General features: G+C 49.4%; 1 protein-coding gene across 1 annotated transcript in view; it reads left to right on the top strand.

The window, feature by feature from the left end:
- Window positions 1-23,734, top strand: part of MRPL35 (mitochondrial ribosomal protein L35) — a 34,807-nt gene extending 11,073 nt beyond the window's left edge. The window contains exons 3-5 of the mRNA XM_063924984.1: window positions 4,823-4,958; window positions 21,904-22,048; window positions 23,470-23,734. Coding sequence (XP_063781054.1) covers window positions 4,823-4,958; window positions 21,904-22,048; window positions 23,470-23,658 — 470 coding nt within the window. The 3' untranslated portion in view covers window positions 23,659-23,734. The remainder of the gene's footprint in view (window positions 1-4,822; window positions 4,959-21,903; window positions 22,049-23,469) is intronic.
- The last annotated feature ends 1,897 nt before the right edge of the window (window positions 23,735-25,631 follow it).

Consider the following 25,631-nt stretch of genomic DNA (forward strand, 5'->3'; position numbering starts at 1 on the left):
TTTGCGGTACAGGATTGTCATTACCAATTTCAGGCGTTGCCGTTTGGGCTTTCCACGGCCCCGAGGGTTTTCACCAAGATAATGGCAGAGATGATTGCCCTCCTGCGCAAGCAAGGGGTCACAATTATCCCGTACTTGGACGATCTCCTGATAAAGACGAGGTCCAAAGAGCAGTTATTAAGAAATGTGGATCTCTCCCTGTCTGTTCTGCGGCATCACGGTTGGATACTAAATTTGCCAAAGTCTCAGTTGAGCCCGGTCACTCGGCTGCCCTTCCTCGGCATGGTCCTGGACACGGAGATACAGAGTGTTTCTTCCGGAGGTCAAAGCTCTGGAAATCCAGACCATGGTCAAGGAGCTTCTGAGGCCGGCAAGAGTGTCGATTCATCAATGCACTCGGGTAGTAGGGAAGATGGTTGCGGCTTACGAAGCCATTCCGTTTGGCAGGTTTTATGCCTGGGTGTTTCAGTGGGATCAGCTGAAAAAATGGTCCGGGTCTCACCTGCACATGCACCGGAAAATAACTATCTTCCAGAGCCAGGATTTCTCTTCTTCTGTGGTGGCTGCAAGGCTCTCACCTCCTAGAGGGACGCCGATTCGGAATCCAGGACTGGGTCCTCCTGACAACAGATGCAAGTCTCCGAGGCTAGGGCGCAGTCACACTAGGAAGAAATTTCCAGGGAAAGTGATCAAGCCAGGAATCTTGTCTCCACATAAATGTTCTCGAGTTGAGAGCCATTTACAATGGCCTGCTACAAGCAAAGAACCTTCTTCGGGGTCGTCCTGTCCTAATCCAGTCGGACAACATAACAGCAGTGGCGTACGTAAACCGCAAAGGCGGAACAAGGAGCAGGGTGGCTATAGAGGAGGCCACAAGAATCCTACGCTGGGTGGAACAGCACGTGAGCGCTCTGTCAGCAGTCTTCCTCCCGGGAGTAGACAACTGGGAAGCAGACTTCCTCAGCAGACACGATCTCCATCCGGGAGAGTGGGCTCTTCATCAAGAGGTGTTTGCAGAAGTGACAAAGCGTTGGGGACTTCCTCTGATAGACATGATGGCGTCTCGCCTCAACAAGAAGCTTCCGAGGTATTGTTCCAGGTCTAGGGGCCCCCAGGCCAGCGCAGTGGACGCCCTGGTGTCTCCGAGGGTGTTTCCGTCAGTGTATGTGTTACCTCTGCTTCCTCTCATTCCGAAGGTGCTGAGGATCGTTCGACGGACAGGGGTTCAGGCGATACTCGTCGTTCCAGATTGGCCACGGAGGGCCTGGTATGCGGATCTTCAAGAATTACTAGTGGAAGATCCCTGGCCACTTCCTCTACGAGAGGACCTGTTGTTGCAGGGGCCCTGTGTGTTTCCGGACTTACCACAACTGCGTTTGACGGCGTAGAAGTTGAGCGCCAAATCTTAGCTTAGAAGGGTATTCCAGGGGAGGTCATCCCCACTCTCCTTAAAGCTAGGTAGGAAGTTACTACAAAACATTATCACCGTATTTGTAGGAAATATGTTTCCTGGTGTGAGACCAAAGCAGCTCCGGCGGAGGTGTTTCACTTGGGTCGGTTTCTCCATTTTTTGCAGGCTGGCGTAGATGCAGGCCTAAAATTGGGTTCCATAAAAGTGCAGATTTCGGCTTTATCTATTTTCTTTCAGAAAGAATTGGCCGTCCTTCCCGAGGTTCAGACTTTTGTGAAGGGAGTGTTGCATATCCACCCTCCATTTGTGGCGCCGTGAGATCTTGAAGTGGTCTTGCAGTTCCTTATGTCTCACTGGTTTGAACCTTTGCGTAAGGTAGAGTTAAAGTTTCTCACTTGGAAGGTGGTCATGCTTTTGGCTCTGGCATCGGCCAGGCGAGTGTCAGAGTTGGCGGCCTTGTCTCACAAGAGCCCGTATTTGATTTTCCATTCGGATAGAGCGTAATTGAGGACTCGTCAACAATTTCTGCCGAAGGTGGTTTCTTCGTTCCACATTAAACAGCCTATTGTGGTGCCTGTGGCTACGGATGCTGTGGCGGTTCCAAAGTCTCTTGATGTTGTCAGGGCTTTGAAAATTTATGTCGCCAGAACGGCTCGTACCAGGAAAACAGAAGCTTTGTTTGTCCTGTATGCTTCCAACAAGATTGGAAATCCTGCTTCTAAACAAACTATTGCTCGCTGGATTTGTAATACGATTCAGCAGGGTTATTCTTCGGCTGGGCTACCGTTGCTGAAGTCGGTAAAGGCCCATTCTACTAGGAAGGTGGGCTCTTCTTGGGCGGCTGCCCGAGGGGTTTCGGCACTTCAGCTTTGCCGAGCAGCTACGTGGTCGGGTTCAAACACATTTGCTAAGTTTTACAAGTTTGATACCCTGGCTGATGAGGACCTCATGTTTGCTCAATCGGTGCTGTCGTCCGCACTCTCCCGCCCGGTCTGGAGCTTTGGTATAGACCCCATGGTCCTTTTGGAGTCCCCAGCATCCTCTAGGATAGGGGTGGGCAACAGGCGGCCCGCGGGCCGGATGCGGCCCGCGGACCGATCCTGCCTGGCCCGCTGTGCCCCACCAGAGTGCAATGACAAGCGGCCCGACATGCCGCTTGTCATTGCACTGCTCTCAGACGCGGCGCCGCTGAGGAAATCCCGGTCACGTCACAGGGTCAGCTGACCGGGATTTCCTCTGTTATCATGCGCTGGGAGGCACAGGGGCGGGCGAGAAGCGGTGAACGGCATCCGATTTGAGCAGCAGGAGGGCGTGATTATGCAATGCGTTTCCCACCCATACCTTCCCTACAGTGTGTCTCCCGGAGGGCATTTTTAAAATGACAGAATTTAAGGTTTTATCATTGATAAATAGACCACTAAAACATGTACACGTCTGCACATATATACATATAAGCAGAATGGGAATCCTACTGCGGCCTTCAACAGCTCAGTGCTAAAAACCACATAAAGCAGTAAAAACATCTCTATTCTACTTTGGGAAATGTATATAACGTCCCAGGGATTCAGGAACCATTCTAGAAGGGGGCGTTATAAATACATCATTCCTTCACTTTATACTCAGCATTAAATGAGTGATAGCTCTATTGCATTAAAAAAGCACATTGCATTGCCAGGATAAACAACAAGAGGTCAGTTGTGGGGCTGTCTCACTCCCCTCTCCCAGAAAACGGGGGCGCTGTCTGCCGTAATGTGTAAAAACGGGGACGCTGTCTGCCGTAATGTGTAAAAACGGGGGCGCTGTCTGCCGTAATGTATAAAAACAGGGGCGCTGTCTGCCGTAATGTGTAAAAAGGGGACGCTGTCTGCCGTAATGTGTAAAAACGGGGGCGCTGTCTGCCGTAATGTGTAAAAACGGGGGCGCTGTCTGCCGTAATGTGTAAAAACGGGGGCGCTGTCTGCCGTAATGTGTAAAAACGGGGGCGCTGTCTGCCGTAATGTGTAAAAACGGGGGCGCTGTCTGCCGTAATGTGTAAAAACGGGGGCGCTGTCTGCCGTAATGTGTAAAAACGGGGGCGCTGTCTGCCGTAATGTGTAAAAACGGGGGCGCTGTCTGCCGTAATGTGTAAAAACGGGGGCGCTGTCTGCCGTAATGTGTAAAAACGGGGGCGCTGTCTGCCGTAATGTTTATAAACGGGGACGCTGTCTGCCGTAATGTGTAAAAACGGGGGCGCTGTCTGCCGTAATGTGTAAAAACGGGGACGCTGTCTGCCGTAATGTGTAAAAACGGGGGCGCTGTCTGCCGTAATGTATAAAAACGGGGGCGCTGTCTGCCGTAATGTGTAAAAAGGGGACGCTGTCTGCCGTAATGTGTAAAAACGGGGGCGCTGTCTGCCGTAATGTGTAAAAACGGGGGCGCTGTCTGCCGTAATGTGTAAAAACGGGGGCGCTGTCTGCCGTAATGTGTAAAAACGGGGGCGCTGTCTGCCGTAATGTGTAAAAACGGGGGCGCTGTCTGCCGTAATGTGTAAAAACGGGGGCGCTGTCTGCCGTAATGTTTATAAACGGGGGCGCTGTCTGCCGTAATGTTTATAAACGGGGGCGCTGTCTGCCGTAATGTGTAGAAAGGGATCTCTTTTTGAGTATTTTGTGTGTGGCCCTCGAATATTCGCTGGAAGTGTTAAGCGGCCCCCCAGCTGAAATAATTGCCCACCCCTGCTCTAGGACATAAGAGAAAATAGGATTTTAATACCTACCGGTAAATCCTTTTCTCCTAGTCCGTAGAGGATGCTGGGCGCCCTTCCCAGTGCGGACTGTTATTTGCAGTTGTAGTTTTACTGGTTGTATTTGGTTACACATGGGATGTGTATTAGTTTATTCAGCTTGTTGCTGCTGTTCATTCATACGGTTATCTGGTTTTATACTATTCCAGTTGTACGGTATGTTGTGGTGTGGGCTGGTATGTTTCTCGCCCTTTGTTTGAACAAAAATCCTTTTCTCGAAATGTCCGTCTCTCCTGGGCACAGTTCCTATAACTGTGAGGTCTGGAGGAGGGGCATAGAGGGAGGAGCCAGTTCACACCCAGTTTAAGTCTTTATAGTGTGCCCAAGCTCCTGCGGATCCCGTCTATACCCCATGGTCCTTTTGGAGTACCCGGCATCCTCTACAGACTAGGAGAAAAGGATTTACCGGTAGGTATTAAAATCCTATTTTATGCATATTTTGCCACTGTACAATACTAAGCGTGGCAATGTGGGTATATACAATTGTAGAAAGCTTGCTTAGCAATAACAGGCAATACCTTTGGACAAAAGAATCATTCTCGCATTCAGCCCTTTGTAATGTATGTCCTCACTATAAATAGTTTTTCTTATAACAACCATTTAAATAATCCCCTTGTATTTACTGTCAGCTCTATGGAAGTCGGTCCTGAACCCCCATGTAACCAGCCATGTAAGGAACGTGTCTGGATTGTGGTCCACACAAAGACTCTACCTGCCTGCAATAACTGGCCCGGCACCTGCCCAGCGCACAACCATCCTCAGCCGGTAATTACTGTATACTGTGCTGTTGTTGATCATTGCTCGTTTGAGGGTGTTTTTCTTTAATTTGCGATTAAATTATTTATTTTAAATGATTTTAGTTAATTTGTGGGCTGCCAAAACAAAACATTGATACATCGTATATGACAGATATTCAAGTCTGAATAACAATTTCTCTTACGTCCTAGAGGATGCTGGGGTATAGACGGGTCCACTAGGAGCCACTGGCACTTTAAGAGATTAATAGTGTAGGCTGGCTCCTCCCTCTGTGCCCCTCCTACCAGACTCAGTTTAGAAAATGTGCCTGGAGGAGCCGGTCACAGCTAGGGGGAGCTCCATAGGAGTTTCTCTAGTTTTATTTTTTTTCTTAGAATTTAGGCACAGGGAGGCTGCTGGCTTCGTGGGACTTGGGGGGGGGGGGGCAGTAGTGTCCAGCCCAGAGAGGTTAATGGCCACTATCCGCTGACAGGACACTGAGCTCCTGAGGGTGATGATTGTTAGCCGCCCGAGGCGACCGCTCACTCCCGCAGCATGCCGCCACCCCCTAACAGAGCCAGAAGATTCCGGTGGCGAGTGAGTGAGTGTGAATGGCGGCAACAGGGTAGGAGTGCAGTACTAACTGCGCTCCAGAGAGCTCATCTGTACACAGAGCAGCACTATGAGGGGCTCCTTGAGCCAGCGCAGATAGCCTTGAGTGACCAGTGTATGGCATCAGGGACCTCGGTAACGCTGCCAGCAAAATCCTCAGCCCAGTATTATCATTTGAAAGTGCGGGAAGAGGTGCCATGTCCAGGGGGTGGAGCTTCTCCTCAGAGCGGACCCAGCAGCGTTCAGTGCCAGAGACGCTGACATGGAGTGCTGTCCCTCTACACGACTCCAGCTGTCCTGTGCAGTACCAGGCGGTTGCAGAAGGAGGGGGGGAGGCTGTGTATTACAGTTAAGGGTACACAGGCAGCGCCAGGTTGGTTATACTACCTGATTGAGCGCTGTGTGTGTGCTGGCTCCAAGCTCTGTGTTTCTCTGAAGGATTTGGGAAAAAAACTGTGTCTGACATTTTCCTGTGTAAGTGTAGGTGTATCTTTTCTCACATAGCCATGTCCAGGGACTCTGTGTCTTATACTGCAGAGGAGGTATCTTCTCCAGAGGAATCCATTCCATGTACCCAGGAATGTAATGTCTTTTCTCAGATCCCTTTTACTGAGCCAGAATGGCTGACTTCTATTAAGGGAATGATCTCTCAGATCTCTACTAGGGTAGCTCATACTGAGACTGAAACTCAGGTTTTAAAGAATTCTATGGCAGTTTGGTCAGGTTCTGTTCCTATTCCTTCTAAATCCCCTAGCATATACCCTAAGAAACGTGCACTTGCCGAGAGTATGCAAGATGACACGGATACCGACTCTGACACGGCAGACGGTGATGGGGATATGCTGAGGGGGACGGCATCCCCGGCAAAGGGGGTGCACCTCATGATTGAGGCCATTAGAGATGTGTTAAACATTACTGACACAGCACCTGAGTAGGTTGAGGAGGCTTACTTCACAGACAATAAGAAAGCCTCGCTAACTATTCTCTGCGTCTAAAGAATTAAACGCTCTATTTGAACAATCCTGGGAAATCCCAGAGAAAAAATTCCAGATTCCCAAGAGGGTTCTGGTTGCTTTTTCCTTCCCTGAGGATAGAAAAAGATGTGAAAACCCACCCATAGTTGACGCATATGTCTCCAGACTGTCAAAAAAGGTGGTTTTACCTGTCCCTGGCTCTACCGCGTTAAAAGAACCGGCTGATCGTGAGATTGACACTACGCTCAAATCCATTTACACTGCTTCAGGAGTGGCGTTAAGGCCCACTATTGCCTGTGCATAGATTTCTAAAGCCATAGTAAAGTGATCAGGCATGTTACTAGAAGACTTAGATACAATGAATAGAAGTGACATTGAACTGTTTTTACGTAACATACAGGATTTTGCGGGGTTCATGGTGGAGTCCATGAAGGACCTGGGTATGCTGAATGCAAGGATATCTTCCATGTCTGTCTCAGCTCGCAGGGGACTCTGGCTATGCCAATGGTCTGCAGACGCGGAATCCAGAAGAAGTGTGGAGAACCTACCCTACACAGGTCAGACTCTATTTGGGGTAGCACTGGATGCGTGGATTTCCACAGCAACTGCAGGTAAGTCACCTCTTCTTCCCTCTGCTCCACCTTCTACGAAGAAACCCTTTTCTTCATCTGCATCGCAGTCCTTTCGGACCACTAAGACAAAGAAGTCCAAGCCTCCTACCACCTTTTTTTAGAGGTGGTCGTGCAAAATCCAAAAAGCCGGCACCTGCAGGTTCCCAGGACCAGAAGCCTGCTTCTGGTTCCCCAAAATCATCAGCATGACGGTTGACCGCACAGCCTGGGGGACAGGCTGGTGGGTGCGAGACTCAGACGTTTCAGCCACGTCTGGGTGTCGTTCGGCCTGGATCCCTGGGTACAGGATATTGTATCCCAGGGGTACAGACTGGAGTTTCAAGAACTCCCACCTCACCGATTCTTCAAATCAGACTTTCCAGCTTTACTGACAGACAGGGCTATCCTACAGGAAGCCATTCACCTTCTGGAGGGCCGCAGGTTCGGGATTCAGGACTGGATCCTTCTAACCATGGACGCAAGTTTCCGGGGATGGGGCGCAGTCACTCAAGGGGAAACCTTCCAAGGAAGGTGGTCAAGTCTGGAATCCAGCCTTCCGATAAACATTCTGGAACTAAGAGCCGTGTACCACAGTCTTCTCTAAGCTGCCCGTTTTCTGCGAGATCGAGCAGTTCATGTACAGTCGGACAATCTAACGATGGTGGACTACATAAATCGACAGGGCGGAACGAAGAGCAGAGCTGTGATGTCAGAGGTAACAGAAATCGTCCTCTGGGCAGAAAAACACGCGTTGGCGCTGTCTGCAATTTTCATTCCGGGAGTGGACAACTGGGAAGCGGACTTCCTCATCAGACAGGAGTGGGGTCTCCATCCAGAGGTGTTCACGGAGGTGACAAATCTTTGGGGGTTTCCTCAAATAGACATGATGGCCTCCCGTCTCAACAAGAAGCTTTGGAGGTATTGTTCCAGGTCAAGAGACCCGCAAGCAGTGACGGTGGACGCCCTGGTGACTCCGTGGGTGTTCCAGTCGGTGTACGTGTTTCCTCCACTTCCACTCATTCCAAGGATTCTAAAGCTCCTAAGGAGAACAAGAGTTCAGGCCATCCTGATTGCTCCGGACTGGCCAAGAAGGGCTTGGTACGCGGATCTTCTGGGTCTTCTGCTGGAAGATCCGAGGCCTCTTCCTCTTCGGGAGGACCTGCTACAACAGGGGCCGTTCGCTTATCAAGACTTACCGCGGCTACATTTGACGGCATGGAGGTTGAACACCAGATATTAGCTCGGAAGGGCATTACAAACAAGGTTATTCCTACCCTGATACAGGCTACGAAAGGCGCAACGTCTTAACATTACCATCGCATTTGGAAAAATTATGTATCTTGGTGCGAATCCAAGAAGTTTCCTACGGTGGCGTTTCAACTGGGACGATTTCTCCTCATCCTACAAGCAGGTGTGGTTATGGTTCTGAGGTTGGGATCCGTAAAGGTCCAGATTTCGGCCTTATACATTTTCTTCCAGAAACAGCTGGCTTCCCTCCCTGAAGTTCAGACTTTTTTTGAAAGGGGTTCTGCACATCCAGCCTCCCTTTGTGCCGCCTACGGCGCCCTGGGATCTTAACGTGGTGTTACAGTTGCTCCAATCGGACTGGTTCGAGCCTTTAAAAGGTTGAGGTCAAGTTTCTCACGTGGAAGGCTGTCACTTTGTTGGCCTTAGCGTCTGCTAGACGTGTGTCGGAGTTGGGGGCTTTGTCTTGTAAAAGCCCCTACTTGATCTTCCATGAAGATAGAGCTGAGCTCCTGACACATCAGCAGTTCCTTCCAAAGGTTGTGTCAGCTTTTCATATCAACCAACCTATTGTGGTTCCAGTTGCTACTGAATCCTCAATTCCGTCAAAGTCCTTGGATGTTGTAAGGGCGCTTAAAATCTATGTGAAGAGGACTGCTCGTCACAGAAAATCGGACTCTCTGTTTGTCCTGTATGATCCCAAGAAACTTGGGTGTCCTGCTTCTAAGCAGACGATCTCTCGCTGGATTAGATTCACTATCCAGCATGCGTATTCTACGGCAAGATTGCCGTGTCCAACGAAAGGCCCACTCTACTGGTAAGGTGGGTTCTTCCTGGATGGCTGCCCGGGGGGTCTCGGCTTTACAGCTTTGCCGAGCGGCTACTTGGCCTGGGTCGAACACGTTTGCAAAGTTCTACAAGTTCGATACTTTGGCCTCTGAGGACCTTAAGTTTGGTCAATCAGTTCTGCAGGAACCTCCGCACTCTCCCTCCCGTTCTGGGAGCTTTGGTACATCCCCATGGTACTAATGTGGACCCCAGCATCCTCTAGGACGTAAGAGAGAAAATAGGATTTCTCTAACGTCCTAGTGGATGCTGGGGACGCTGTAAGGACCATGGGGAATAGACGGGCTCCGCAGGAGACTGGGCACTCTTAAGAAAGATTTAGTACTACTGGTGTGCACTGGCTCCTCCCTCTATGCCCCTCCTCCAGACCTCAGTTAGAATCTGTGCCCGGACAGAGCTGGGTGCATTTTAGTGAGCTCTCCTGAGCTTGCTAATAAGAAAGTATTTTAGTTAGGTTTTTTATTTTCAGAGAGGTTCTGCTGGCAACAGACTCTGCTACGTGGGACTGAGGGGAGAGAAGCAAACCTACTAACTGCGGCTAGGTTGCGCTTCTTAGGCTACTGGACACCATTAGCTCCAGAGGGATCGAACACAGGAACCTAACCTTGGTCGTCCGTTCCCGGAGCCGCGCCGCTGTCCCCCTCGCAGAGCCAGAAGACAGAAGCCGGCGGGTTGAAGCAAGAAGACGTCAAAATCGGCGGCAGAAGGCTCCTGTCTTCATATGAGGTAGCGCACAGCACTGCAGCTGTGCGCCATTGCGCCCACACTAACCCACACACTGCGGTCACTGTAGGGCGCAGGGGGGGGCGCCCTGGGCAGCAATTAAGTACCTCCTGGCAAAAGCAGCATATATACAGTTGGACACTGTTATATGCATGAGCCCCCGCCATTAATTTCACACAAAATCGCGGGACAGAAGCCCGCCGCTGAGGGGGCGGGGCCTTCTTCCTCGGCACTCACCAGCGCCATTTTCTCTCCACAGCTCCGCTGAGAGGAAGCTCCCCAGGCTCTCCCCTGCAGACTCACGGTAGAAAGGGTAAAAAAAGAGGGGGGGCACATAAATTTAGCGCATTAATCATATATACAGCAGCTACTGGGTAAACGCTAAGTTACTGTGTGATTCCTGGGTCATATAGCGCTGGGGTGTGTGCTGGCATACTCTCTCTCTGTCTCTCCAAAAGGCCTTGTGGGGGTCCTGTCCTCATATAGAGCATCCCCTGTGTGTGTGGTATGTCGGTACGCATGTGTCGACATGTTTGAAGAAGAGGGCTATGTGGAGGCAGAGCAAGTGCAGATGAATGACGTGTCTCCGCCGACGGCGCCGACACCTGATTGGATGGATATGTGGAAGGTGTTAAATGATAATGTAAACTCCTTGCATAAAAGGTTGGATAAAGCTGATGCCTTGGGACAGTCAGGGTCTCAGCCCATGCCTGATCCTACAGCGCGAAGGCCGTCAGGGTCTCAGAAGCGCCCACTATCCAAAATTGTTGACACAGATATCGACACGGATTCTGACTCAAGTGTCGATGAGGATGATGCAAAATTGCAGCCTAAAATGGCTAAAGCCATCCGCTACATGATTATAGCAATGAAGGATGTTTTGCACATATCAGAGGTAAACCCTGTCCCTGACAAGAGGGTTTATATGTATGGGGAGAAAAAGCAAGAGGTGACTTTTCCCCCTTCACATGAGTTAAATGAATTATGTGAAAAAGCGTGGGATTCCCCCGATAGGAAAGTGCTGATTTCCAAAAGGTTACTTATGGCGTACCCTTTCCCGCCAACGGACAGGGTGCGCTGGGAATCCTCCCCTAGGGTAGATAAATCTCTGACACGCTTATCTAAGAAGGTGGCCCTGCCGTCACAGGATACGGCCGCCCTAAAGGATCCTGCAGATAGGAAGCAGGAAAGTATCCTGAAGTCTGTTTATACACATTCAGGTACTCTACTGAGGCCGGCAATTGCGTCGGCCTGGATGTGTAGTGCTGTAGCAGCATGGACAGATAATCTGTCTGTGGAAATAGATACCTTAGACAAGGATACCATTTTACTGACCCTGGGGCATATAAAAGACGCTGTCCTATATATGAGGGATGCCCAGAGGGACATTTGCCTACTGGGCTCTAGAATAAATGCAATGTCAATTTCTGCCAGAAGGGTCCTGTGGACTCGGCAATGGACAGGTGATGCCGACTCCAAAAAGCACATGGAGGTTTTACCTTACAAGGGTGAGGAATTGTTTGGGGACGGCCTCTCGGACCTAGTTTCCACAGCTACGGGTGGGAAGTCAAATTTTTTGCCATATATTCCCTCACAGCCTAAGAAAGCACCGTATTACCAAATGCAGTTCTTTCGATCACAAAGAAGCAAGAAGATCAGAGGTGCGTCCTTTCTTGCCAGAGGCAGGGGTAGAGGAAAGAAGCTGCACCATACAGCTAGTTCCCAGGAACAGAAGTCCTCCCCGGCTTCCACTAAATCCACCGCATGACGCTGGGGCTCCACAGGAGCCAGGAGCGTGGGGGGCGCGTCTCCGAAATTTCAGCCACCAGTGGGTTCGCTCACAGGTGGATCCCTGGGCTATACAGATTGTGTCTCAGGGATACAAGCTGAAATTCGAAGTGATGCCCCCTCACCGTTACCTTAAATCGGCCCTGCCAGCTTCCCCCATGGAACGGGAAGTAGTGTTAGCGGCAATTCACAAGTTATATCTCCAGCAGGTGGTGGTAAAGGTTCCCCTCCTTCAACAAGGAAGAGGATACTATTCCACAATGTTTATGGTACCGAAACCGGACGGTTCGGTCAGACCCATATTGAATTTAAAGTCCCTGAACATTTATCTGAAAAGATTCAAGTTCAAAATGGAATCGCTCAGAGCGGTCATTGCAAGCCTGGAAGAGGGGGATTTTATGGTGTCTCTGGACATCAAGGATGCTTACTTGCATGTCCCCATTTATCCACCTCATCAGGAGTACCTCAGATTTGTGGTACAGGACTGTCATTACCAATTCCAGACGTTGCCGTTTGGGCTCTCCACGGCACCGAGAATATTTACCAAGGTAATGGCAGAAATGATGGTGCTCCTTCGAAAGCAAGGAGTCACAATTATCCCATACTTGGACGATCTCCTCATAAAGGCGAGGTCCAGAGAGCAGTTGCTGATCAGCGTAGCACACTCTCAGGAAGTGTTGCAACAGCACGGCTGGATTCTGAATATCCCAAAGTCGCAGCTGATTCCTACAACGCGTTTGCCTTTTCTGGGCATGATTCTGGACACGGACCAGAAGAAGGTGTTTCTCCCGGCGGAGAAGGCTCAAGAGCTTGTGACTCTAGTCAGAGACCTCTTAAAACCGAAACAGGTGTCGGTGCATCGCTGCACACGAGTCCTGGGAAAGATGGTAGCATCATACGAAGCCATTCCCTTCGGCAGGTTCCATGCGAGGATCTTTCAGTGGGATCTGTTGGACAAGTGGTCCGGATCGCATCTTCAGATGCATCGGCTGATCACCCTGTCCCCGAGGGCCAGGGTGTCTCTTCTGTGGTGGCTACAGAGTGCTCACCTTCTCGAGGGCCGCAGGTTCGGCATACAGGACTGGGTCCTGGTGACCACGGATGCGAGCCTCCGAGGGTGGGGGGCAGTCACTCAGGGAAGAAACTTCCAAGGGTTGTGGTCAAGTCAGGAGGCTTGTCTGCACATAAATATCCTGGAACTAAGGGCCATATACAACGCCCTGAGTCAAGCGGAGCCTCTGCTTCGCAACCAACCGGTGCTGATTCAGTCAGACAACATCACCGCAGTGGCTCATGTAAACCGTCAGGGCGGCACAAGAAGCAGAGTGGCGATGGTGGAAGCCACCAGGATTCTTCGTTGGGCGGAGAATCACGTGCAAGCACTGTCAGCAGTGTTCATTCCGGGCGTGGACAACTGGGAAGCAGACTTCCTCAGCAGGCACGACCTCCACCCGGGAGAGTGGTGACTTCATCACGAAGTCTACACTCAGATTACAAATCGATGGGAACTGCCACAGGTAGACATGATGGCGTCCCGTCTCAACAAGAAGCTACAAATATTGCGCCAGGTCAGAGACCCTCAGGCAATAGCTGTGGACGCACTGGTAACACCGTGGGTGTTCCAGTCGGTCTATGTGTTTCCTCCTCTTCCTCTCATACCCAAGGTGCTGAGAATCGTAAGAAAAAGAGGAGTGAGAACAATACTCATTGTTCCGGATTGGCCAAGAAGGACTTGGTACCCGGAACTGCAAGAAATGCTCACAGAGGACCCATGGCCTCTGCCTCTCAGACAGGACCTGTTGCAACAGGGGCCCTGTCTGTTCCAAGACTTACCGCGGCTGCGTTTGACGGCATGGCGGTTGAACGCAGGATCCTAGCGGAAAAAGGCATTCCGGAGGAAGTTATTCCTACGCTGATAAAGGCTAGGAAGGACGTGACAGCAAGACACTATCACCGTATATGGCGAAAATATGTTGCCTGGTGTGAGGCCAGGAAGGCCCCTACAGAGGAATTCCAGCTGGGCCGGTTCCTGCACTTCCTACCGTCTGGAGTGACTATGGGCCTGAAGTTGGGGTCCATAAAGGTCCAGATTTCGGCCCTATCCATTTTCTTTCAAAGGGAACTGGCTTCTCTTCCTGAAGTTCAGACGTTTGTTAAGGGAGTGCTGCATATTCAGCCCCCTTTTGTGCCACCTGTGGCACCTTGGGATCTCAACGTTGTGTTGGGTTTCCTGAAATCCCACTGGTTTGAGCCACTTAAGACCGTGGAGCTAAAGTATCTCACGTGGAAGGTGGTCATGCTATTGGCCTTCGCTTCGGCTAGGCGTGTGTCAGAATTGTCGGCTTTGTCATGTAAAAGCCCCTATCTGGTTTTCCATATGGACAGGGCAGAATTACGGACTCGTCCGCTATTTCTGCCGAAGGTGGTGTCATCTTTTCATTTGAACCAACCTATTGTGGTGCCTGCGGCTACTCGTGACTTGGAGGATTCCAAGTTGCTTGATGTAGTCAGGGCTTTGAAGATCTATGTAGCCAGGACGGCTGGAGTCAGGAAGACTGACTCGCTGTTTATCCTGTATGCATCCAACAAGCTGGGTGCTCCTGCTTCAAAGCAAACCATTGCTCGCTGGATCTGTGGCACGATTCAGCAGGCTCATTCTGCGGCTGGTTTGCCGCATCCAAAATCAGTGAAAGCCCATTCCACAAGGAAAGTGGGCTCTTCTTGGGCGGCTGCCCGAGGGGTCTCGGCATTACAGCTTTGCCGAGCAGCTACTTGGTCGGGTACAAACACATTTGCTAAGTTCTACAAGTTTGATACCCTGGCTGATGAGGACCTTGTGTTTGCCCATTCGGTGCTGCAGAGTCATCCGCACTCTCCCGCCCGTTTGGGAGCTTTGGTATAATCCCCATGGTCCTTACGGAGTCCCCAGCATCCACTAGGACGTTAGAGAAAATAAGATTTTCTCTAACGTCCTAAGTGGATGCTGGGGACTCCGTAAGGACCATGGGGAATAGCGGCTCCGCAGGAGACTGGGCACATCTAAAGAAAGCTTTAGGACTATCTGGTGTGCACTGGCTCCTCCCCACATGACCCTCCTCCAAGCCTCAGTTAGATCTCTGTGCCCGAATGAGAAGGGTGCACACTAGGGGCTCTCCTGAGCTTCTTAGTGAAAGTTTTAGTTTAGGTTTTTTATTTTCAGTGAGACCTGCTGGCAACAGGCTCACTGCATCGAGGGACTAAGGGGAGAAGAAGCGAACTCACCTGCGTGCAGAGTGGATTGGGCTTCTTAGGCTACTGGACATTAGCTCCAGAGGGACGATCACAGGCCCAGCTTGGATGGGTCCCAGAGCCGCGCCGCCGGCCCCCTTACAGAGCCAGAAGGCAGAAGAGGTCCGGAAAATCGGCGGCAGAAGACATCCTGTCTTCAACAAGGTAGCGCACAGCACTGCAGCTGTGCGCCATTGCTCTCAGCACACTTCACACTCCGGTCACTGAGGGTGCAGGGCGCTGGGGGGGGCGCCCTGAGACGCAATAATAAACACCTTGGATGACAAAAAATGCATCACATATAGCTCCTGGGCTATATGGATGCATTTAACCCCTGCCAAAATACATAAAAAAACGGGTGATAGGCTCCGCCCCCTTATCGGCGGCCTTATCTCCTCAGCACACTGGCGCCATTTTCCCTCACAGCTCCGTTGGAGGGAAGCTCCCTGGCTCTCCCCTGCAGTCACTACACTACAGAAAGGGTTAAAAAAGAGAGGGGGGCACAAATTAGGCGCAGTATTAACTATACAGCAGCTATAAGGGGAAAAACACTTATATAAGGTTATCCCTGTGTATATATATATATATATAGCGCTCTGGTGTGTGCTGGCAAACTCTCCCTCTGTCTCCCCAAAGGGCTAGTGGGGTCCTGTCCTCTATCAGAGCATTCCCTGTGTGTGTGCTGTATGTCGGTACTTTTGTGTCGACATGTATGAGGAGAAAAATGATGTGGAGACGGAGCAGATTGCCTGTAATAGTGATGTCACCCCCTAGGGGGTCGACACCTGAGTGGATGAACTGTTGGAAGAAATTACGTGACAGTGTCAGCTCTGTATAAAAGACAGTGGTTGACATGAGACAGCCGGCTACTCCGCTTGTGCCTGTCCAGACGTCTCATAGGCCGTCAGGGGCTCTAAAGCGCCCGTTACCTCAGATGGCAGATATAGACGCCGACACGGATACTGACTCCAGTGTCGACGGTGAAGAGACAAATGTGACTTCCAGTAGGGCCACACGTTACATGATTGAGGCAATGAAAAATGTTTTACACATTTCTGATAATACGAGTACCACCAAAAAGGGGTATTATGTTCGGTGAGGAAAAACTACCTGTAGTTTTCCTGAATCTGAGAAATTAAATGAGGTGTGTGATGATGCGTGGGTTTCCCCCGATAACAACTGATAATTTCTAAAATGTTATTGGCATTACAGGTTGAGTATCCCATATCCAAATATTCCGAAATACGGAATATTCCGAAATACGGACTTTTTTGAGTGAGAGTGAGATAGTGAAATCTTTGTTTTCTGATGGCTCAATGTACACAAACTTTGTTTAATACACAGAGTTATTAAAAATACTGTATTAAATGACCTTCAGGCTGTGTGTATAAGGTGTATATGAAACATAAATGAATTGTGTGAATGTACACACACTTTGTTTAATGCACAAAGTTATTAAAAATATTGGCTAAAATGACCTTCAGGCTGTGTGTATAAGGTGCATATGAAATATAAATGCATTCTGTGCTTAGATTTAGGTCCCATCACCATGATATCTCATTATAGGATGCAATTATTCCAAAATACGGAAAAATCCCATATCCAAAATACCTCTGGTCCCAAGCATTTTGGATAAGAGATACTCAACCTGTATATCCTTTCCCGCCAGAGGTTAGGGTGCGTTGGGAAACACCCCCTAGGGTGGATAAAGCGCTCACACGCTTGTAAGGGTTCTATCCTCTCCTGAGATGGCCGCCCTTAAGGATCCTGCTGATAGAAAGCAGGAGGGTATCCTAAAATGTATTTACACACATACTGGTGTTATACTGCGACCAGCAATCGCCTCAGCCTGGATGTGCAGTGCTGGGTTGGCGTGGTCGGATTCCCTGACTGAAAATTATTGATACCCTGGATAGGGACAGTATATTTTTGCCTATAGAGCATTTGAAAGATGCATTTCTATATATGCGTGATGCACAGCGGAATATTTGCCGACTGGCATCAAGTCTAAGTGCGTTGTCCATTTCTACCAGTAGAGGGTTATGGACACGTCAGTGGTCAGGTGATGCGTATTCCAAACGGCATTTGGAAGTATTGCCTTATTAAGGGGAGGAGTTATTTGGGGTCGGTCTTTCAGACCTGGTGGCCACGGCAACAGCTGGGAAATCCACGTTTGTACCCCAGGTCGCCTCTCAACATGAGAAGACGCCGTATTATCAGGCGCAGTCTTTTCGTGGATAAGCGGGCAAAAGGTTCCTCATTTCTGCCCCGTGACAGAGGGAGAGGAAAAAGGCTGCAGAAATCAGCCAGTTCCCAGGAACAGAAACCCTCTCCCGCCTCTGCCAAGCCCTCAGTATACGCTGGGGCTTTACAAGCAGAATCAGGCACGGTGGGGGGCCCGTCTCAATGAATTTCAGCGCGCAGTGGGCTCACTCGCAAGTAGACCCCTGGATCCTTCAGGTGATATCTCAGGGGTACAAATTAGAATTCGAGACGTCTCCCCCTCGCCGTTTCCTAAAGTCGGCTTTACCGATGTCTCCTTCTGACAGGGAGACAGTTTTGGAAGCCATTCACAAGCTGTATTCCCAGCAGGTGATAATCAAGATACCCCTCCTGCAACAGGGAACGGGGTATTATTCCACACTGTTGTGGTACCGAAGCCGGACGGCTCGGTGAGACCGATTCTAAATCTAAAATCTTTGAACACTTACATACAGAGGTTCAAATTCAAGATTGAGTCACTCAGAGCAGTGATTGCGAACCTGGAATAAGGGGACTACATGATGTCTCGGGACATCAAGGATGCTTACCTTCATGTCAAAATTTACCCTTCTCACCAAGGGTACCTCAGGTTTATGGTACAGAACTGTCACTATCAGTTCAGACGCTGCCGTATGGATGGTCCACGGCACCCCGGGTCTTTACCAAGGTAATGGCCGAAATGATGATATTCCTTCAAAGGAAGGGAATTTTAGTTATCCCTTACTTGGACGATTCCCTGATAAGGGTAAGATCCAGGGAACAGTTGGAGGTCGGTGTAGCACTATCTCGGGTAGTGTTGCTGCAGCACGGTTGGATTCTCAATATTCCAAAATCGCAGCTGGTTCCGACGACTTGTCTTCTGTTCCTAGGGATGATCCTGGACACAGTCCAGAAAAAGGTGTTTCTCCCGGAGGAGAAAGCCAGGGAGTTATCCGAGCTAGTCAGGAACCTCCTAAAACCGAGCCAAGTCTCAGTGCATCAATGCACAAGGGTTCTGGGTAAAATGGTGGCTTCCTACGAAGCAATCCCATTCGGCAGATTCCACGCAAGAACTTTCCAGTGGGACCTGCTGGACAAATGGTCCGGGTCGCATCTTCAGATGCATCAGCGGATAACCCTGTCACCAAGGACAAGGGTGTCCCTCCTGTGGTGGTTGCAGAGTGCTCATCTTCTAGAGGGCCGCAGATTCGGCATTCAGGACTGGGTCCTGGTAACCACGGATGCCAGCCTGCGAGGCTGGGGAGCAGTCACACAGGGAAGGAATATCCAGGACTTATGGTCAAGCCTGGAGACATCACTTCACATAAATATCCTGAAGCTAAGGGACATTTACAATGCTCTAAGTTTAGCAAGACCTCTGCTTCAAGGTCAGCCGGTGTTGATCCAGTCGGACAACATCACGGCAGTCACCCACGTAAACAGACAGGGTGGCACAAGAAGCAGGAGGGCAATGGCAGAAGCTGCAAGGATTCTTCGCTGGGCGGAAAATCATGTGATAGCACTGTCAGCAGTATTCATTCCGGGAGTGGACAACTGGGAAGCAGACTTCCTCAGCACGACCTCCACCCGGGAGAGTGGGGACTTCACCCAGAAGTCTTCCACATGATTATAAACCGTTGGGAAAAACTCGACAGGTATTGCGCCAGGTCCAGGGACCCTCAGGCAATAGCTGTAGACGCTCTGGTAACACCGTGGGTGTACCAGTCAGGGTATGTGTTCCCTCCTCTGCCTCTCACACCCAAGGTACTGAGATTGATAAGATGGAGAGGAGTAAGCACTTTATTCGTGGCTCTGGATTGGCCTAGAAGGATTTGGTAACCGGAACTTCAAGAGATGCTCACGGAGGATCCGTGGCCTCTACCTCTAAGAAGGGACCTGCTCCAGCAAGGACCCTGTCTGTTCCAAGACTTACCGCGGCTGTGTTTGACGGCATGGCGGTTGAACGCCGGATCCTGAAGGAAAAAAGGCATTCCGGATGAAGTCATCCCTATCCTGATCAAAGCCAGGAAGGATGTAACCGCAAAAACATTATCACCGCAATTGGCGAAAATATGTTGCGTGGTGCGAGGCCAGTAAGGCCCGACGGTGGAAATTCAACTGGGTCGATTCCTACATTTCCTGCAAACAGGAGTGTCTATGGGCCTGAAATTGGGGTCCATTAAGGTTCAAATTTCGGCCCTGTCAATTTTCTTCCAAAAAGAACTAGCTTCAGTCCCTGAAGTTCAGACGTTTGTAAAAGGGGTACTGCATATACAGCCTCCTTTTGTGCCTCCAGTGGCACGTTGGGATCTCAATGTAGTTTTGGGTTCAAAAAGTCACATTGGTTTGAACCACTTAAATCTGTGGAGTTAAAATATCTCACATAGAAAGTGGTCATGCTGTTGGCCCTGGCCTGGGCCAGGCGCGTGTCAGAATTGGCGGCTTTATCCTGAAAAAGCCCTTATCTGATGTTCCATTCGGACAGGGCGGAATTGAGGACTCGTCCTCAGTTTCTCCCTAAGGTGGTTTCAGCGTTTCACCTGAACCAACCTATTTGTGGTGCCTGCGGCTACTAGGGACTTGGAGGACTCCAAGTTGCTAGACGTTGTCAAGGCCCTGAAAATATATGTTTCCAGGAGGGCTGGAGTCAGGAAATCTGACTCGCTGTTTATCCTGTATGCACCCAACAAGCTGGGTGCTCCTGCTTCTAAGCAGACTATTGCTCGTTGGATTTGTAGTACAATTCAGCTTGCACATTCTGTGGCAGGCCTGCCACAGCCAAAAATCTGTAAATGCCCACTCCACAAGGAAGGTGGGCTCATCTTGGGCGGCTGCCCGAGGGGTCTCGGCTTTACAACTTTGCAGAGCAGCTACTTGGTCAGGAGCAAATGCGTTTGTAAAATTATACAAAATTGATATCCTGGCTGAGGAGGACCTGGAGTTCTCTCATTTGGTGCTGCAGAGTCATCCGCACTCTCCCGCCCGTTTGGGAGCTTTGGTATAATCCCCATGGTCCTTACGGAGTCCCCAGCATCCACTTAGGACGTTAGAGAAAATAAGAATTTACTTACCGATAATTCTATTTCTCATAGTCCGTAGTGGATGCTGGGCGCCCATCCCAAGTGCGGATTGTCTGCAATACTTGTACATAGTTATTGTTACAAAAATCGGGTTATTATTGTTGTGAGCCATCTTTCAGAGGCTCCTCTGTTATCATGCTGTTAACTGGGTTCAGATCACAGGTTATACGGTGTGATTGGTGTGGCTGGTATGAGTCTTACCCGGGATTCAAAATCCTTCCTTATTGTGTACGCTCGTCCGGGCACAGTATCCTAACTGAGGCTTGGAGGAGGGTCATGGGGGGAGGAGCCAGTGCACACCAGATAGTCCTAAAGCTTTCTTTAGATGTGCCCAGTCTCCTGCGGAGCCGCTATTCCCCATGGTCCTTACGGAGTCCCCAGCATCCACTACGGACTATGAGAAATAGAATTATCGGTAAGTAAATTCTTATTTTACTCACCGGTAAATCTATTTCTCGTAGTCCGTAGTGGATGCTGGGCGCCCGTCCCAAGTGCGGACTTTCTGCAATACGTGTACATAGTTATTGCTTAATAAAGGGTTATGTTATGTGGGCATCCATTGTTGATGCTCTGTTGTTGTTCATACTGTTGACTCTGTAAGTTTATCACTAGTTGTACGGTGTGATTGGTGTGGCTGGTATGAGTCTTACCCTGTATTCCAAAATCCTATCCTTATATTGTCAGCTCTTCCGGGCACAGTTTCCTTAACTGAGGTCTGGAGGAGGGGCATAGAGGGAGGAGCCAGTGCACACCAGTAGTACTAAATCTTTCTTAGAGTGCCCTGTCTCCTGCGGAGCCCGTCTATTCCCCATGGTCCTTACGGAGTCCCCAGCATCCACTACAGACTACGAGAAATAGATTTACCGGTGAGTAAAATCTTATTTTGAATTACCTACTGGTAAATCCTTTTCTCGTGTCCATAGAGGATGCTGGGCGCCCGCCCAGCGCTTTGTTATCCTGCAGTGGTTACTTGGTTCAGAACTGCTTTATTCTTAGTTAAGTACTGCGTTATTACTTGGTTCAGTAATGTTATTCAGCTGTTGCTGAGTTTTTTTTTTTGGTTTTTTTTTTTTCAAGCTAGTTAGCTTGGTTTGCCTTGTATGAGTGAGCTGGTATGAATCTTGCCACTATCTGTGTAAAATCTTTCTCTCGAAGCTGTCCGTCTCCCCGGGCACAGTTTCTAGACTGAGTCTGGTAGGAGGGGCATAGAGGGAGGAGCCAGCCCACACTCTCAAACTCTTAAAGTGCTAATGGCTCCTAGTGGACCCGTTTATACCCCATGGTACTAATGTGGACCCCAGCATCCTCCTACGGACTACGAGAAAAGGATTTACCGGTAGGTAATTAAAATCCTATTTTTAGGTTCCCCCTCTGATTCTATGATCTGGAAAAGAATAAGGTAAAAGCCAAATCTAAGTAATATGACGCCCTGAGGATCTGCTTTTAGATCCTTATTTCCAGCACAGCACAAACAAAAATAATAATTACATTTGCAGAAAAATTACGGAAAGATCTGCACTTTCGCCGTATCGCATACTATTACATTTGTCCCACTGAGTTCATGTGTTGTCTTTCTTATTTCTTACAGGATAAAACCGCTGCTTCCATCCATCCTTCAGCAGCCTTCAAGAACGGTCACGTATCATGGTGTGCGTGAAGGGAAGAGAAAGTCTGTGAAAGCTGTGGTTAAACGCTTCATGCGCCTGCATTGTGGACTGTGGATCCGGAGAAAGGTCAGCTCCGCGAATAGTTTTTTTCAGCTCAATTTAAACATTGTTTGACCTGTCACACTAACCATTAATTAAATTTTTTGTTTTTAATTTTAATTGCGAAAACCCATTTTGTAGAATTGCTTCAGTAGCTCTTTCTGCAAATTCTGAGCAGAAAAAAGATTTGTCCAAGCCTTACCTGTGTTAGAGATGATCATCGGTGGTTGTATGAGCGGTTAACCTCGAGGTCATAACACCATTGACTGTGAACCCTCACTGTTTTTGCACACATTGGCTGTTTCTCTTGTGGGGAAAGATGGGTGATGGGCTGATCAGGGAAATAGGCAGGGCTTAATGGGCCACCAAGGGGGTGGGGGGGAAATCGCCACCGTTGAACCCTCGGAACGCCACCCTCTATGGTCAGTGGACATCCACAACCTGTGTTGTCTGGTCTCGCTCAGCTGCGAGTCATTGCAGGAAAGTAGTTATAATCCACTTGTCTTCTTTTTTTTTTTTTAAGTGATTTTCTTGTTTTGTTTTACAGTAGTTGGCTGCTAATGACAATGAATGCAAAAATAACACAAAGTTGATCTAGACAGATAAGACCAAAATATTCCCCACTGAGGAATATCTAATGCAGAGAGATTGAATTTTTCAGTAATTTTCTGATCATCCTTGCTTGCAGAGAACTAGTGCAACAGGATGGGGTTACTTTACATCCATTTTGGGAGATGGTTTTACAGTTCTGCCTGTAACCTAAATTACTACTCACTCCTAGGGGTGCTGCTTGGCCACGAGACACTCACAGACTGGAAGTGCCAACTTCTCAACACCATGTTGCCCCTAGTTTTAGGTGAATATCTCCTGCCCCAACCATGCACTTTCACCAGCACCTGGGACGGTGTGTTCTTGGGTGGTGCCTGTAGTTGTTGCATCTCCTCTGTACTGGTGATTCGGTTTATTCCTCATGAGTCAGACTGTTGGCTGGTGGGTGTAGAGATCGCCTAGAGTTCTGGGTGTACTACAGCTGGGGTATAAATGATAGGGCTTAGCTCTCACCTGTATATCATAAGAATAACCTGCATGCCAGATATCTGGTTCCTGCAAACTTGGGACCAAAGTGGTGACTCAATTATGCCCACATGTTCCTCTGTACATTAAAATCCAATAGAATTTGCATTGTATGTAACTAGAACAGTTTGGAAAGTAATTGCTAAATGTAGTGACCTCCAAGTTCCGGAGGTGCGGGACTTTTGTGCGAGTCTGCTCGTTTTTTGGGGGTTTTTTTAAACCGCATTCATTTACAAGGCAATAAATAATTGCTGCTTTAAAGAAACGGGCAGACATGCGGAGGCCATTACATTTAGCTGGAAGTCTGTATGATTCCTGTAAGCCTGAATGCTCGTCGTCTCCCTGAACCTCTGTTTACCCTTCACTGTTTACAGGCTGGCTACAAGAAGAAGCTGTGGAAGAAGACGGCCGCCAGAAAGAACCGCCTGCGAGAAATCGTCATCTGTAACAAGACGCAGAGCAAGTTGCTGGATAAAATGACCACATCCTTCTGGAAGAGGAGAAACTGGTACATTGACGACCCCTACCAGAAATATCACGACCGCACCAACCTGAAAGTGTAGGCCCAGGCACCTGGCTCTCTCCTCTATTGTACATGAACTCTCTGCTAAATGCAATAAAGTCTATATAATTATGTAACTTTCTCTATAGTTTCTTTGTATTTCAATGAGGATTTGCATCCTAGTGCCTCATTTGTATCACGAACCTACCAAAGAGCTTCAGGCACTTGCCAGATCTAAAGATAGCTAAGGTGACCACACCAGGCAAGTGGTTAATACTGTACCGGGAGCAAAGTCCAACAAGGAAGCAGCAAATTAACTTTTCAGTACATCTTATGGGCAGGAAACAGCAGTCAGCATGCAGATTCAGACATGCTCAAGAATATCCCTGTAGTTAGCACCATCCATCTTTCCCTTGGCTCGAAATAGTTTCCCAGTCCCTGCTGCTGAAAAACCTCCCCACAGCATGATGCTGCCACCACCATGTTTCACTGTGGGCAGGACCGGTTCTTAGCCTTGTGGCGCCCCGGGCAAAATATAGGGGTGTGGCTTCAAATGGGGGCGTGGTCACGACGCTGAAAGAAAAAATTAAATAAAAAAAAAGTATACTTACCATCCCCGTTCCTGATCCAGACCGCTGCAGACCCCCTCCGCCGGCGGTGCCGCTCTTCTCCTCTCTTCGATCTATGGGAGAGACGTTATTACGTCTCTCCCATAGAACAGCATAGACACTAGAGGTCAGTTATGACCCCTAGTGTCTGTGCCACTATGCTGTGCGGTGCTCGATGACGTCATCGCGCACCGCACAACTAAGGTCCTCTCAATGAAGGGAAACTAGACGCTACGCGTCTGGTTCCCTTCAAAGCGGGGGGCACAGCAGGGCACTGCGGGGGGCACAGTGGCGGATCTTGCCCTGGTGCGGCGCCCTCCGGAGGGCGCCGGCGCCCTCCGGAAGGCGGCGCCCCGGGCAAAAGTACCGCTTGCCCGTGGCAAGAACCGCCACTGACTGTGGGGATGGTGTTCTTGGGGTGATGGGATGTGTTGGGTTTGCGCCAGACATAGCGTTTTCCTTGGTGGCCGAAAAGTTCAATTTTAGTCTCATCTGACCAGAGCACCTTCCTCCATACATTTGGGGAGTCGTCCACATGCCTTTTGGCAAACTCAAAATGTGCCTTCTTATTTTTAACACTAAGTAATGGCTTTTTTCTGGCCACTCTTCCATAAAGCCCAGCTCTATGGAGTGTACGGCTTATTGTGGTCACATGCGCAGATACACCAGTCTCTGCTGTGGAACTCTGCAGCTCCTTCAGGGTTACCTTTGGTCTCTGTGCTGCCTCTCTGATTAATGCTCTCCATGCCCGGTCTGTGAGTTTTGGTGGCCAGCCCTCTTTTGGCAGGTTTGTTGTGGTACCATGTTCTTTCCATTTGACGATGATTCATTTGATGGTGCTACGGGGGATAATCAAAGATTTGGGTATTTTTTGTATAACCCAACCCTGACTTGTACATCTCAGCAACTTTGTCCCTGACATGTTTGGAGAGCTCCTTGGTCTTCATGGTGTGATGCCTCTTGCTTAGTGGTGTTGCAGCTTCTGGGGCCTTTCAGAACAGGTGTGTTTATCCTGACAGATCATGTGACACTCAAGGTGCATACACACTGGCAGTTTTTGCACAGCGTGTATGCACAGCGATCATCGCTGGGCTGAAAATAGCTCAATGCATACACACTGAGCGATTTTCTCCCCTGCCCAGCGATGTCAGCGGGGGTGAACGGCTTTCCATGGCAGGACGCTATGGAAAGCCATCCACTCCGCCGTTCATCTGCTGGTAATACCAGCAGATGAACAGCGGCTGCTGGCAATGAAGCGGGGGTGCGCATCAGCGCTCATCGCCGGGGCATACACACTGGGCGGTTTTGAGCTGAAAGCAGCTCAACACACCAAAATTGACCTGCTCTCAGCTCAAAATCACCCAGCGTCTATGGGCCTTTAGATTGCACAAAGGTGGACTTTATTTCACTAATTATGTGACTTCTG

Source organism: Pseudophryne corroboree, chromosome 1 (genome assembly GCF_028390025.1).
Source record: "Pseudophryne corroboree isolate aPseCor3 chromosome 1, aPseCor3.hap2, whole genome shotgun sequence".
Taxonomy (NCBI): Eukaryota; Metazoa; Chordata; class Amphibia; order Anura; family Myobatrachidae; genus Pseudophryne; species Pseudophryne corroboree.